Source organism: Macaca fascicularis, chromosome 19, assembly GCF_037993035.2.
Source record: "Macaca fascicularis isolate 582-1 chromosome 19, T2T-MFA8v1.1".
Taxonomy (NCBI): Eukaryota; Metazoa; Chordata; class Mammalia; order Primates; family Cercopithecidae; genus Macaca; species Macaca fascicularis.
Window position 1 is genome coordinate 65,437,312 of NC_088393.1, and position 13,427 is coordinate 65,450,738.

Sequence of the window (13,427 nt, forward strand, 5' to 3'; positions counted from 1 at the left end):
CAGACATGGCCCTACACCAGCAGACCTGACTTACCACATCTGTGACCTTCCTTGCATTATTCCTTTACTCACTACTTTCAGTTAAGCTGTTCTGAAAATGTCAGCTTCTTTCCCATTTTCCACTCTCTACCCTTGGACTTCCCTCTGCCTGGAGCATTGTCCCCGGTAACTGCAGAGCCTCCAAAAATACTCTTATTTTGGGGACTCTGCATTGATATTCTCCACCCTTGGACTTCCCTCTGCCTGGAGCATTGTCCCCGGTAACTGCAGAGCCTCCAAAAATACTCTTATTTTGGGGACTCTGCATTGATACTCTCCACCCTCTGGAATGATGTAATCCAAAATGTCCACAAAGTTTGCATTTTGTCTCTTTCATGTCCCTAAAGTTATTCTCTCAGAGAGACCTCCCTGAGCAAACTATCATAAATTGTAACCACCTGTTTCGTAATATAATCTCCAAAATCAAATTCCAGACCCTGCAAGATATGGAAGAGGTGAGTTCTGTCAAACAGTCAATGAAATAATCAAATATATTCCAAATCTTGCAGATAATAGAAAATATCAATTTACTCTATAAGCCTAGTATAACTTTATTGTAAAAGCTTAAATATAAAAAACCCTGAGAAATGACATTTAATCACCAAACCCACTCACGAATATAGATGCAACGATCCTATTTGCTAGTAAAATTAACAGTGAATAAAGATTTCGTACATCCTGAGTTGATCCCCAGGATGCAAGGATTGTTTATTATTAGAAAATAGAGGCTGGGTGCAGTGGCTCATGCCTGTAATCCCAGCACTTGGGGAGGCTGAGGTGGGCGGATCACAAGGTCAAGAGATCGAGACCATCCTGGCCAACATGGTGATCACACCATAGCACTCCAGCCTGAGTGACAAAACTCAGGCACGGTGGCTCACGTCTGTAATCCCAGCACTTTCGGAGGTTGAGGTGGGTGGATCTTCTGAGGTTGGGAATTCAAGACCAGGCTGACCAGCATGTGCCTGTAATCCCAGCTACTTGGGAGGCTGAGATGAGAGGATCACTTGAGCCCGGGAGGCAGAGGTTGCAGTGAGCTGAGATCAGACCACTGCACTACAGCCTTCGTGACAGGCTCAAAAAATTTTTAAAAACATGTTTGTTGTAACTTCTAAGGGAGGAATTATTTTTTTTTTTGCTGGCAACTTTGATTAATTAAAAAATACAAAAATTAGCTGGGCCTGGTGGTGCATGCTTGTAATCCCAGCTACTTGGGAGGCTGAAGCAGGAGAATCACTTGAACCTGGGAGGCAGAGGTTGTAGTGAGCTGAGATCGTGCCACTGCCCTCCAGCCTGGGCAACAGCAAGACAGGCCAAGCGCAGTGGCTCACGCCTGTAATCCCAGCACTTTGGGAGGCCAAGGTGGGCAGATCACGAGGTCAGGAGTTCAAGACCATCCTGGCCAACATGGTGAAACCCTGTCTCTACTGAAAATACAGAAATTAGTCGGGCATGGTGGCTGGCACCTGTAGTCCCAGCTACCTGGGAGGCTGAGGCAGAAGAACTGCTTGAATCCGGGAGGCAGAAGTTGTGGTGAGCCGAGATTAAGCCATTGCACTCTAGCCTGGGCAACAGAGTGAGACTCCATCTGGAAAAAAAAAAAAAGAACTGATAAACAAATTCGTCTGTGTAGCTGTATTCACAGTCAACATGCAAAAGTCAACATGTAAAACTCATATGCCTTTCCATACACTAACAATGAAAAATATGAAAAGGAAATTAAGAAAACAATTTCATTTGCAATAGTAATGGATAGTAATGTATATGGTCAAATGATCTTCAACAAGGCTACCAAGACCACTCAATGGGGAAACGATGATCTTTTCAGCAAATTATGCTGGGAAAACTAAATATTCACATGCTAAGGAATGAAGGTGAACCCTTACCTAACACCAAAAACACAAATGAACTCAAAATGGAGTAAAAACCTAAACATAAGACCCAAAACCATAAAACGCTTAAAAGAAAATATAGGGTGAAAGTTTTATGACATTGAATTTGGCCATAATTTCTTGGATTTGACACCAAATACACATGTGACAAAAGAAAAATAGACCAATTAGACTAAATGAAAATTAAAACTTTAGTATATCAAACATTAATAACAAAATGAAAGAGAAACCTATTGAATGATAAAAAAATACAGGTTGAACATCCCTGAGCCAAAAATCTAAAATCCAAAATGCTCCAAAATCCAAAATTTTTTTTTTTTTTTTTTTGGAGACAAGGTCTCCCCCTTTGGCCCAGGCTGGAGTGCAATGGCGCAATCTCGACTCACCGCAACTGCTGCCTCCCAGGTTCAAACGATTCTCCTGCCTCAGCCTCCCAAGTAGCTGGGATTACAGGCGCTCGCCACCACACCCTGCTAATTTTTGTATTTTTAGTAGAGACGGGGTTTCACCATGTTGGCCAGGCTGGTCTCAAACTCCTGACCACGTGATCCGCCCACCTCGGCCTCCCAAAGTGCTGAGATTACAGGTGTGAGCCACCGCGCCCGGCCCGCCCGACTAATTTTTTTATTTTTAGTAGAGATGGGGTTTCGCTATGTTGGCCAGCCTGGTTTCGAACTCCTGACTTCAGGTGATCCGCCCCCCTGGGCCTTCTAAAGTGCTGGGATTACAGGCGTGAGTCACCGCGCCCAACCCCCTGAAATAATATTTTTTGCCTCTAGGGGCATGCTGATCTTCGTGGAGTCTGAAATAATGTCTCTAAACACTTAAGTGATCAGTTACAGAAAACACTCTGCAGAAATCTGGGAAAAGCCCCATTAAGAAGGGGTAAATACCTTCCTCCCCACTGGAGGCCGAAGTCGCCATTTCCCTGCACTGGGCACAGCACCTCAGAATCCCCGTTCGCAGAGGTCAAAGCAGTGGACACACTCGGAAGAGCTCTGTGGCGTTTTGGCAACTACATTATCCAGAGTGCAGAGCGCTAAACGGCGGTGGAGTTGAGCCAATGACAGCCCAGGATAGGGGCACTTCCGTGCATGCGCAGAACGACGGGCCGGAACTTCCGGCGTCCTCCTCGTGGCGGTCATTTTGGCGTCTCTCCTGTCTGTTTGCCCCACCAGTGTCTGCAGTTTGGGTCGCGGCTGAGGGACGGGACAGAGAAGGCGCGAAAGTGGGCCTGAGGTTCTGCGACGTCACCTCGGGTAAGCTGTGCCAGGCTCGGGATAGGAACCACTGTGTTCGAATGCCCGCCCCGGTCGGCCGGCGCTCACCGCCTAGTCGACGGAGCTCAATGGCGGCAGTCGCGCTGAGGGACCCGGCTCAGGTGAGTGCTGCGTCCTCCGGGTCTCGCCTGCCCTCCCCCAGCAGAAGCCCTAAGGCCCAGTGAGGGATGCCTGCTCACAGCTCTACAGCCCAGGCCCCAGTGCCCTGGACAAGGCGCTCGTGGGTGGGTCCCATTTCTGACACCCAGTGTGTACGGCAGTGTGACGGGCAGGGTACTGACGCGTGCAGAACTTGGAGCTGCAACTAAGCCGGGGGGGGATTCAGTAGCCTGGGGTACATCTCGGGTCTGCAGGAACATAGAGTGAGGCAGAGTTGCACCTGAGGAATTTGACCGTTCTGAGGACACTGGCAGCCTTCGAGATTTGTGAACAGATAGGGACACCGGGCTAGGATTTCCTAAAGCTATCCAAAAGTTGCTCAGGGGAAGAACAGGCTGAAGATAGGTAATAGTAGTTAGGCGTAGGAAGACTGAGTTCTTGTCCAAGCTCGCGCAGCTGGTAAAGTCAGCACTGAGGACTGAGGTGCGGAGATAGTGCCGCCAGCCCAGGCCACCTGGCTCCAAAAGTGGGCCAGGGTCATTGGGCGACCTGAGCCTGTGGAACCTGTATGTCGTTGCCTGACTCTCGTGGCTTTTATGTTTCTATAGAGTTCTATAGTGTAGAATGGCTTATGGAGCCTAATTTATGAGTGGGGTGTGTGTGTGTGTGTGTGTGTGTGTGTGTGTGTGTCTAATGGCTTATGGAGCCTAATTTATGAGTGGTGGGTGTGTGTGTGTGTGTGTGTGTGTGTCTGGTCCGACTGGTCCTCACTTCACCCATTATGGTCTCTGAACTAGTGGTGTTCTTGGACTGCTCTCCCGCCTCTCGTCTAGCCTTGGGCCCTGGGACTTTGAGCAAATACAGAGCCCAGAGTCCTAAGTCCAGGTTAGATTATATGAAGCTGTTGGCAGCTGGGGGAAAGGAAGTGTAGGTTGTCCAAGGCATAGTTACCAGTATATGCAAAGGTTTGGAGAGGAGGCTAAGATGGTTCAGGAACCTACAATTATTTTCTTCTCATGAGAACAGGGAGCAGTGTGGTAGAAGTCAGACTCGGAAGGGTTCCCTGAGAAGATGAGTTGTCTGTTCATTACTTAATAGTAACAGTGGGAGGTTTGGAGTGGAGGAGGGAGGTGATCTGGCTCAGGTCTTATTAGGCTCCCTGTGGCTGCAGCATGGGAAGCCGACTGAAAGATGAGGGGGAAGACCTGGGAGGAGACTACTGGGATAGTCCAGGTGAATGTGATAGTAGCTGGGCCAATATGGTGGCTGTGAAGATGCAAGAAGCACTTGGATTCTGGATTCATTTTATAAGTAGGGCTGCCTGAAATTTTAATTTTGAGGATGAGTGGAGTCAGGGATGACTTAAAGGTTTTATTTTGGCAGTTCGAAGGGTGGAAGCTCCATCCGCTAAGATGGGGAAGTCCATAGTAGGAGTAGTTTTCATTTGAGATATCAGAAGTTTTATTTTTGACCTGTTGAGACTATGAGAGTTTTCAGAGAAATGGTTCATGGGCTGCTGGAACCGTAGGTTGGGAACAGTGAGGAGAGATTCAGAATGGAGACTTTTCCAAAAGGTAGTGGACAATCTGTGGACCAGAGTGGAGCTGTGGATCACATTTAGTAGAGGGGAAGCCGGCTCACAATGATAATAATAGTTGCCCAGGAATGGGAGGGGAAGGTCAAAGACTGGTCTCCTGCCTGAGCCCCTGATTGTGTGAGGTGTTGTGACACAGCTGTTGGACAGAAGTGTTCATGGGGAGGGTCGGAGAGATATTATGATCTACCATGTGGCCAAGGCTGCTCAGGGGTGAGTAGACATGAGACGGATGTAGAGGTATAGGAGTTACACAGACAGGATGATGCTAGGACGGGTGCATATTCACCTCTCTGCAGACTCACCAGGATTTTATATTAACTCTTGGTGGGATCTGGGAAGTTTCAGTCAGGCTGTCACATTATCTTAGGAGCATAATTGGCCATCTGTGGGACTCACTGGGCCGGGGGTGGAGAGCTACTGGGGTTGGACCTTGAATTAGTGGTAGTTGTAGAGAGGAAGGCTGTGACTGGTGGGGGGACAGCAGTCACATCCCAGAAGAGGCCTTGGTTATCTGAGATCCACAGGTTATCTGAGATCCTTGGTGAGATCCACATCCTTCTCTCCATCTTCTCATTTGAAAGAATACAACAGGGCCCAGTGACACTGATGCCCCCTCTCTTGCCCCCTCTCTTATAAGGAAACTATCCTGGAAGACAAGAGATTGTGGTTCCTTGCATGGCAGGCTCAGAGCTTAGATATTTGCCCACCAGCCTATTGTTGCTGTGGGAGAACACAATGACCAATGGGACCATGAGGAGAGAGGGGGCATCGGTGTCACTGGGCCCTGTTGTATTCTTTCAAATGAGAAGATGGAGAGAAGGATGAACAGCGGGGATGAATTTGGGTTCCTAGGAGAGATACTGATTATAGAATGAACCGTCCCAATCATGGAAAAGCTGTGTGACCTTTGAGGTTGTGGATGTGGGAATGCAGCTGTGTGAGACAGGTGTGGTTCAAAGAGTGATGTGCATGAGAAGAGAGAGAATAAACTGAGGGCCATGAACTGGAGTCATAGGGGTAAAGGGTGAGCTCGTATTGTGTCTTGGAAGATGAATCTTGGGGACTTCACGGGTATTGCCTGGCAAGACAAACGTCAGATCACACACCCTCTCTATGGCCAATTCTCTCTCTAACTGGTGTTTGTGAGAGGTGTAGCCTACCTGCCAAGCCCAGAGCTTAGATAGCATCTATCTGTTCACACACCTGTTGTTGCTATTCGAGGACTCAGTATCAGTGAAACTGTGGGGAGAGAGTAGGCATCGGTGGCACCGTGGCTGGTTATCTCTGCTGAGGTGGGCAATAGGGTAACCCGGGGATGGATGTTGGGGGCAAGAGGATAATGAACTCTGGGTCTGATCGTGGATTGAACTATTCCTGCTGTGACAGGGTATGACCTTTGAGGATGTGGCCATTTATTTCTCCCAAGAAGAGTGGGAGCTCCTTGATGAGTCTCAGAGGTTCCTGTACTGCGATGTGATGCTGGAGAACTTTGCACATGTAACATCCCTGGGTAAGGTCCTAGCATCCCTCCCAGTGTCTGCTTTTCTTTTTGACCCCGAGAGTTCCCTCTGTCAGGAGTCTTACTGTCAGCCTAGTGGATCTTATTTTTCTTGTCTTCCCCCTGTCAGGATGACCGTGTACAGATTCATGGTACCTTGTGGCCCAGTTTCTGCCCTTTTCCTCTAGCTGCCATGTCTGTATGCCCACCTGTATCAGAAATTGCAGGCATTGTCATAATTACCACTTATATGAACTGTGGAGCTCTTTTTACAAGACTCTCCTTTGAGTGTTTTTTGTGAGTGCTGGTCACTCCCTTGTCCTCTCTTTCCTTAAGACTTGTATCATTCATGTGTTAGGTGGTAGCACAATGAGGGCTGCAGGGAGAACCCTAGTTGCTTCACAGAGTGAAGAAGGCAAGGTGGTCTCAGAGGAGGCCTGGCCCCAGTGAGTGGCAGCTGGGGAAGGGCATGACATCATGGTTGTGTTAGAATCATATCAGCAGCATTTTGTGTCCAGCAGCATTTTGGTGCAAGTGCCACTGGCCATGCCTCGTTTCTACTTCTGCTTCCTTATACAATACTGTGCCGAATTGTCGTTTCGTCTGCCACTTCCAGCGTTTGGCTGCCTCCACCCTCTTGGTCTCAATGTGTCACTTGTCCTCTCCACAGCTCACTTCTTTTCAGTGTTCTTCAGTCTTGACTCACTGTGTTGTGAGGTATGCACACAGCCTCAAATAGTCCTCCTTGATCACCAGCTACCCAGTTTCAATTGGATTTTCCTAGGACTGGACAACAGCAGTGTTCTGCATAGCACATACATCACTAGCAGACAAAGTCCTGCTGAGGACTTTGGCAGAGAGTGAGTTGGAGACCCTCCTCCTCCTGTGCTGTACCTCATCCTTGTGTCCTTTGCGTGATGAGAGGACATCTCTATAATCTGCAAAAGCCCAGTACTTCAAAGCAGCCTTTTCCTCCCCAGTTCCGTTGTTCCCAGAACAGTTCCATGCACTCAGTTCTTGTGTCTCACACATTTTTGTGATACATCTTTCACCTTCCATGAAAGTCAGCATGCATTTCATCAGCATTTCTCTGCTTTCAGGTTATTGCCATGGAACGGAGAATGAGGTGATAGCTTCTGAGCAGAGTGTATCTACACAGGTCAGGACTTCTAAGGGCGATACACCCACCCAGAAATCTCTCAGTGAGATTAAGATGTGTGTCCCAGTCTTGAAAGACATTTTGCCTGAGGCTGAGCACCAAACCACATCCCCGGTGCAAAAGTCGTACTTGGGTGGCACAAGCGTGAGAGGCTTCCGCTTCAGTGCTGACCTTCACCAGCATCAAAAGCATTACAATGAAGAAGAGCCCTGGAAAGGGAATGTGGATGAGGCTACATTTGTGACAGGCTGCAGATTCCATGTGTTGAATTATTTCACCTGTGGGAAGGACTTCCCAGCCTCCATGGACCTACTCCAACACCAAGCCACTCCCAGTGGTGAGGAGCCACACAGTAGCAGCAGCAAGCACATACAGGCATTTTTCAATGCAAAAAGTTATTACAAGTGGGGCGAATACAGAAAAGCCTCAAGCCACAAACACACACTTGTTCAGCATCAGAGTGTCTGCTCTGAAGAAGGGCTTTATGAGTGTAGCAAATGTGAGAAAGCCTTCACCTGCAAGAACACACTTGTTCAGCACCAGCAAATTCACACTGGACAAAAGACGTTTGAGTGTAGTGAAAGTGAGGAATCCTTTAGCAAAAAGTGCCACCTAATCTTACACAAGATAATTCACACTGGAGAAAGGCCTTATGAATGCAGTGATCGTGAGAAAGCCTTTATCCATAAATCTGAATTCATTCACCACCAGAGACGTCACACTGGAGGAGTGCGTTATGAGTGTGGTGAATGTAGGAAAACCTTTAGCTACAAATCTAACCTCATTGAACATCAGAGAGTTCACACTGGAGAAAGGCCTTATGAATGTGGTGAGTGCAGGAAATCCTTTAGACAAAGCTCTAGCCTTTTTCGACACCAGAGAGTTCACTCTGGAGAAAGGCCTTATCAGTGCTGTGAATGTGGGAAATCCTTTAGACAAATCTTCAATCTCATTCGACATAGAAGAGTTCACACTGGAGAAATGCCTTATCAGTGCAGTGATTGTGGGAAATCTTTCAGCTGCAAATCGGAACTCATTCAACACCAGAGAATTCACAGTGGAGAAAGACCTTATGAATGCAGTGAATGTGGGAAATCCTTTAGACAATTCTCTAACCTGATTCGACACCGCAGCATTCACACTGGTGATAGGCCTTATGAGTGCAGTGAATGTGAGAAGTCTTTTAGCCGCAAATTTATCCTGATTCAACACCAAAGAGTTCACACTGGAGAAAGGCCTTATGAATGCAGTGAATGTGGAAAATCCTTTACCCGCAAATCTGACCTCATTCAACACCGGAGAATTCATACTGGCACAAGACCTTATGAGTGCAATGAATGTGGCAAATCTTTTAGACAGCGCTCTGGCCTTATTCAGCACCGGAGACTTCATACTGGAGAAAGGCCTTATGAATGTAGTGAATGTGGAAAGGCTTTTAGCCAAAGCGCTAGCCTCATTCAACACCAGAGAGTTCACACTGGAGAAAGACCTTATGAATGTAGTGAATGTGGGAAATCCTTTAGCCAGAGCTCTAGCCTCATTCAACACCAGAGAGGTCACACTGGAGAAAGACCTTATGAGTGCAGGGAATGTGGGAAACCCTTTACCCACAAATCTGACCTTATTCAGCACCAAAGAGTTCACACTGGAGAAAGGCCTTATGAATGCAGTGAATGTGGGAAATCCTTTAGCCGCAAATCTAACCTCATTCGACATCGGAGAGTTCACACTGAAGAAAGGCCTTAAATGTGAAGGGAATACGCTATTTCTTTATTCAGTATAACAGCACTGGAGGAGACTGTGGTAGCCACCTTCCTAAATTTAAACTTTGAGCATCCACAGTAGGGTATTCTTCATAAGTTTCAGGTATGTGGGAAGCTCTGAGGAGGTTCATTGTAATTTCTCATCTGCCCAGGCCTATAGCCTGATTTATGTTACTGCCAGTTCCAGAGGCTGAAGCCGTTTCACCCCTACCACCTGGCAGGTGCACACCATGTACGTGAGTCACCTCCCCACAGTGCTCAAAGAAGCAAACGTCTGTACTCTCTTATTTGCTTGGGGAAATTATTAATAGCCCAAGCATGTAAGGGGTCCTCATGTCTTTTCTCTGACTTTATAGACTTGACCCAGTTGTGGTCCAGAGAATCTGAATTGTGCTGTCAAGCTTTCTAAGAAGGATTACCTTTTTTAGGAACATCGTTGGTCTCACATGATGCTTGTAATGAATTTTTCCGGATTCTGATTCACCAGCCTGGAAACTGGTGCACATTGCTCTGATTTATAATCTTTTTGTAAAGGCTTTAAAAAAATTTATGCGCCTTTAATCTTGGGGGTTCTATTCATTGCGTAGAATGACTTGTAAGCAGAACAGTGATGTCAGCATGAATAGATTTTGTGGAGATCTCAAACTTTTTGTGTGCTCAGAAGGGACAGTGTGATGGCAGAAGACAGCTCTTTGTCCTGTATTGGTTTAATTGGCCTGCTGCCCAAGGCCTCAAAGTAAAAACTGCCAGGCTTTGTGTTCCTGTATTGTGGCCTGGTGCCATTTTTGTCAGGTCAGAGGTCAGCATGAAAAAGAGGCAGTTGTGACAATCCCCAGTGCTTCTGTGAACATGAATTTTGTTCAGTTGTCCACAAGAGATCCACATAATTCCCTAGCACTGTTGAGGGGAATCTATTTCCCAGGTCCTGCAAAGGAGCCATGTGCAGTGACGTATAAGTCAGTGTAGACTTGTGCCATTTGTTGTCAGACTATAGGCGTAGAGGTGAAATTACAGGAGCAACTGGAATTGGGACAGAAACTCCAGGTAAATAGGGAGTGGAGAAGACTGCAGTAAATTAGATGGAATGCCTCTTCTAAAAGTCCATCTACAAATTTTCCAGTGAATATGGTTGTGTGGGATCAGTGCATACAGAAATTCTCAGGATTTTCTGTTTACTGTCACTGAGATCATTATCAGAAAATAGTCTGGCCAGGCACAGTGGCTCACGCCTATAATCCTAACACTTTGGGAGGCCAAGGTGGGCAGATTGCCTGAGCTCAGGAGTTCGAGACCATCCTGGGCAACATGGTGAAACCCCATCTCTACTAAAATACAAAAAATTAGCCAGGCGTGGCAGCATGCGCCTGTAGTCCCAGCCACTCAGGAGACTGAGGCAGGAGAATCGCTTGAACCCAGAAGGCGGAAGTTGCAGTGAGCTGAGATTGCGCCACTGCACTCCAGCCCAGGCGACAGAGTGAGACTCCGTCTCCAAAAAAAAAAAAAATAGTCTATACAGGTTTCATGGCTCCTTGTATCCTCTCTGGGCTGTTCACCTCAAGGCCGTTGTTACGCAGGTAGGAGAACAAGAATAGAGAGGAGGATCATTCTGTAGTCCAGGGATGTGGCTTTTGTGACTCAGCCAACATTCCTATTAATTCAGGTGGCAACGGTCTTCATTGCTTGCCAATTTGCTGCCCCTGAGGCAAGGTTGCCTCTCTCAGGGCATGAGGAGACAGAGAGAGATGGTGAAGTCCCTATCAGGTTGCCAACCTGGTCTAAAAAAAAAAAAAAAAATGGAACATCTAGGCTCTTAATTTTGAGCCACTTTTTAAAGCTTTATGAAGGTCTAATTTGTGTAACTGACATGCAACAAGGTACACATATCCAAAGTGTACAGTTTGGTAAAGCCATGAAACCATCATCATAACCATAAAAATGAATTTATGTATCACCCGTATATTTACCTTGTATCCTTTTATAATCTTTCTCCCTTCCCCAGCTCTTCAGAGTCAACTGATTTCCTTTACAGTAAATTACTTTGCATTTTATGGATTTTTTTACTGAGATATATATACACACATACACACACACACACACACACACACACACACACACATATATATATACACTTTTTTTCTTTTTCTTTTTTTTTTTTTTTTTGAGGCGGAGTCTCGCTCTGTCGTCCAGGCTGGAGTGCAGTGGCCGGACCTCAGCTCACTGCAAGCTCCACCTCCCGGGTTCACACCATTCTCCTGCCTCAGCCTCCTGTGTAGCTGGGACTACAGGCGCCGCCACCGCGCCCGGCTAGTTTTTTGTATTTTTTAGTAGAGACGGGGTTTCACCATGTTAGCGAGGATGGTCTTGATCTCCTGACCTCATGATCCGCCCGTCTCGGCCTCCCAAAGTGCTGGGATTACAGGCTTGAGCCACCACGCCCGGCCATAAACACTTTTTTTCTTACTGGTTTTCTTCGTGCTGTACAATTGAGATTCAAAAATGATGAATCTTTGTATTGCTGAGTATCATGCTGTACTGTGGATAAGTCACTGTTTATCCATGTGTTTAGGGGCATTTATATTATTTATAGATTTTTGTATATTACGAATAAAGCTGCTGTAAATACTTGAATTCAGTTCTTTATATGGATATGTGTTTTATTTTCCTTGTGTTAATAACTCAAATTGTAATGTCTTAGTTACAATGTAGGTGAATGTTTAACATTTTAAGAAATGCCAAATTTGATCTAAATGGATGTTTCCTATTGTAGTCTCACCAAGGGTGTATGAGAGTCCCAGTTCCTTTACATCCCTGCCAGTGCTTCATGTGGCTAATCTTTTTTGTTTTAGCTCTTTCAGTATATGAATAGTGGTATCTCACTGTGGTTTTCATTGCATTTCCCTAAAACTTTATGATATTGAGCATTTTTTAATGTTTTTATTTGCCACCTGTGTAACTTCTTTGGTAAAATATCTGTTCATATGTTTTCCCTACTTTTTTTAGATGAGTTTGTTTGTTCGTTCGTTTCTTTTTTATTTATTTATGTATTTTGAGACAGAGTCTTGCTGTGTCGCCCAGGCTGGAGTACAGTGGCATGATCTCAGCTCACTGCAACTTCCGCCTTCCAGATTCAATCGATTCTCCTGTCTCAGCCTCCTGAGTAGCTAAGATTACAGGCGCGTGCCATCATGCCCAGCTATTTTCTGTATTTTTAGTAGAGACGGGGTTTCACTGTCTTGCTCACGCTGGTCTCGAACTCTGACCTCGTGATCCACTCGCACCAACCTCCCAAAGTGCTGGGATTACAGGTGTGAGCCACCATGCCCAGCCCAGTTTATTTATATTTTTTTAAAAAATAAAAACAGTGCAGAATAACTGTCTTTAGTAACAAAGACGTGTTAGAATTTTCCTCACTCATTCTTCTATGGTATAGTTTCTTTGCTCTGTTAAACAATTCTTTTTCTATTGGAGGATTTTTTTTCTCTCTCTTTTTCTTTTCTTTCTTTTCTTTTTTTTTTTTTTTTTTTTGGAGACAGGGTGTCACTCTGCCGCCCAGGCAGAGTGCAGTGGTACCATCACGGCTCACTGCAGCTTGGACATCCCAGGCTCAAGGGATCCTGCTGCCTCAGCCTCTCAAGTAGCTGGGACTACAGGCACATGGCTAACTGCCTGGCTGATTTTTTATTTTTGTAGAGATGGAGTTTTGCCATGTTGCCCAGGCTGGTGTTGAACTCCTGCACTCAAGAGATTCTCCTGCATTGGTCTCCTAAAGTGCTGGGACTACAGATGTGAGCCACCATGCCTGGCCCTCCATTTTTTAAAATTATTGTTTATTGATTTTTTAAATTTATTTTGAGAGAGAGTGTTGCTCTGTTGCCCAGGCTGGAGTACAGTGTCACAATCTTGGCTCACAGCAACCTCTGCCTCCCAGGTTCAAATAATTCTCATGCCTCAGGCTCCCAGGTAGCTGGGACTACCTGTGCACCACCACACACCACTCATTTTTGCATTTTTAGTACAGACAGGGTTTTTCCACTTTGGCTGGGCAAACAGCTCGGCCTCCCAAAGTGCTGGGATTACAGGTGTGAACCACCCTTGCCTGG

General features: G+C 46.1%; 1 protein-coding gene and 1 long non-coding RNA gene across 5 annotated transcripts; one reads left to right on the forward strand and one right to left on the reverse strand.

Annotated features, from left to right (window-relative positions):
• Positions 1 to 1,162: 1,162 nt before the first annotated feature.
• Positions 1,163 to 2,920, reverse strand: LOC135968410 (uncharacterized). Its single transcript, XR_010583168.1, has 2 exons — positions 2,825 to 2,920; positions 1,163 to 1,627 (listed from the first exon to the last, which is right to left on the reverse strand). It is a non-coding gene; the product is annotated as an uncharacterized lncRNA (long non-coding RNA).
• A 26-nt stretch (positions 2,921 to 2,946) lies between these two features.
• On the forward strand, positions 2,947 to 10,528 carry ZNF551 (zinc finger protein 551). 4 transcript variants are annotated; one of them, XM_015440991.4, is made up of 3 exons: positions 2,954 to 3,312; positions 6,294 to 6,417; positions 7,506 to 10,528. In XM_015440991.4, exons 1-3 carry the CDS (start codon positions 2,995 to 2,997, stop codon positions 9,308 to 9,310), a joined length of 2,247 nt encoding a protein of 748 aa, XP_015296477.3. In that variant the 5' UTR covers positions 2,954 to 2,994; the 3' UTR covers positions 9,311 to 10,528. The 4 variants fall into 4 exon arrangements, with proteins under 4 accessions (XP_065391140.1, XP_015296477.3, XP_065391141.1 ...); XM_065535069.2 differs by having other exon boundaries at positions 3,045 to 3,190; XM_065535068.2 differs by lacking the exon at positions 6,294 to 6,417 and having other exon boundaries at positions 2,947 to 3,190.
• The last annotated feature ends 2,899 nt before the right edge of the window (positions 10,529 to 13,427 follow it).

What these genes read in the sequence shown, in the direction of transcription:
- ZNF551 (XM_015440991.4), top strand. Translation starts at nt 2,995, where the DNA reads ATGACAGCCCAGGATAGGGGCACTTCCGTGCATGCGCAGAACGACGGG. An exon ending in CGCTGAGGGACCCGGCTCAG is followed by an intron (nt 3,313 to 6,293) that starts GTGAGTGCTGCG and finishes CTGCTGTGACAG; the next exon opens with GGTATGACCTTTGAGGATGT. An exon ending in TGCACATGTAACATCCCTGG is followed by an intron (nt 6,418 to 7,505) that starts GTAAGGTCCTAG and finishes CTCTGCTTTCAG; the next exon opens with GTTATTGCCATGGAACGGAG.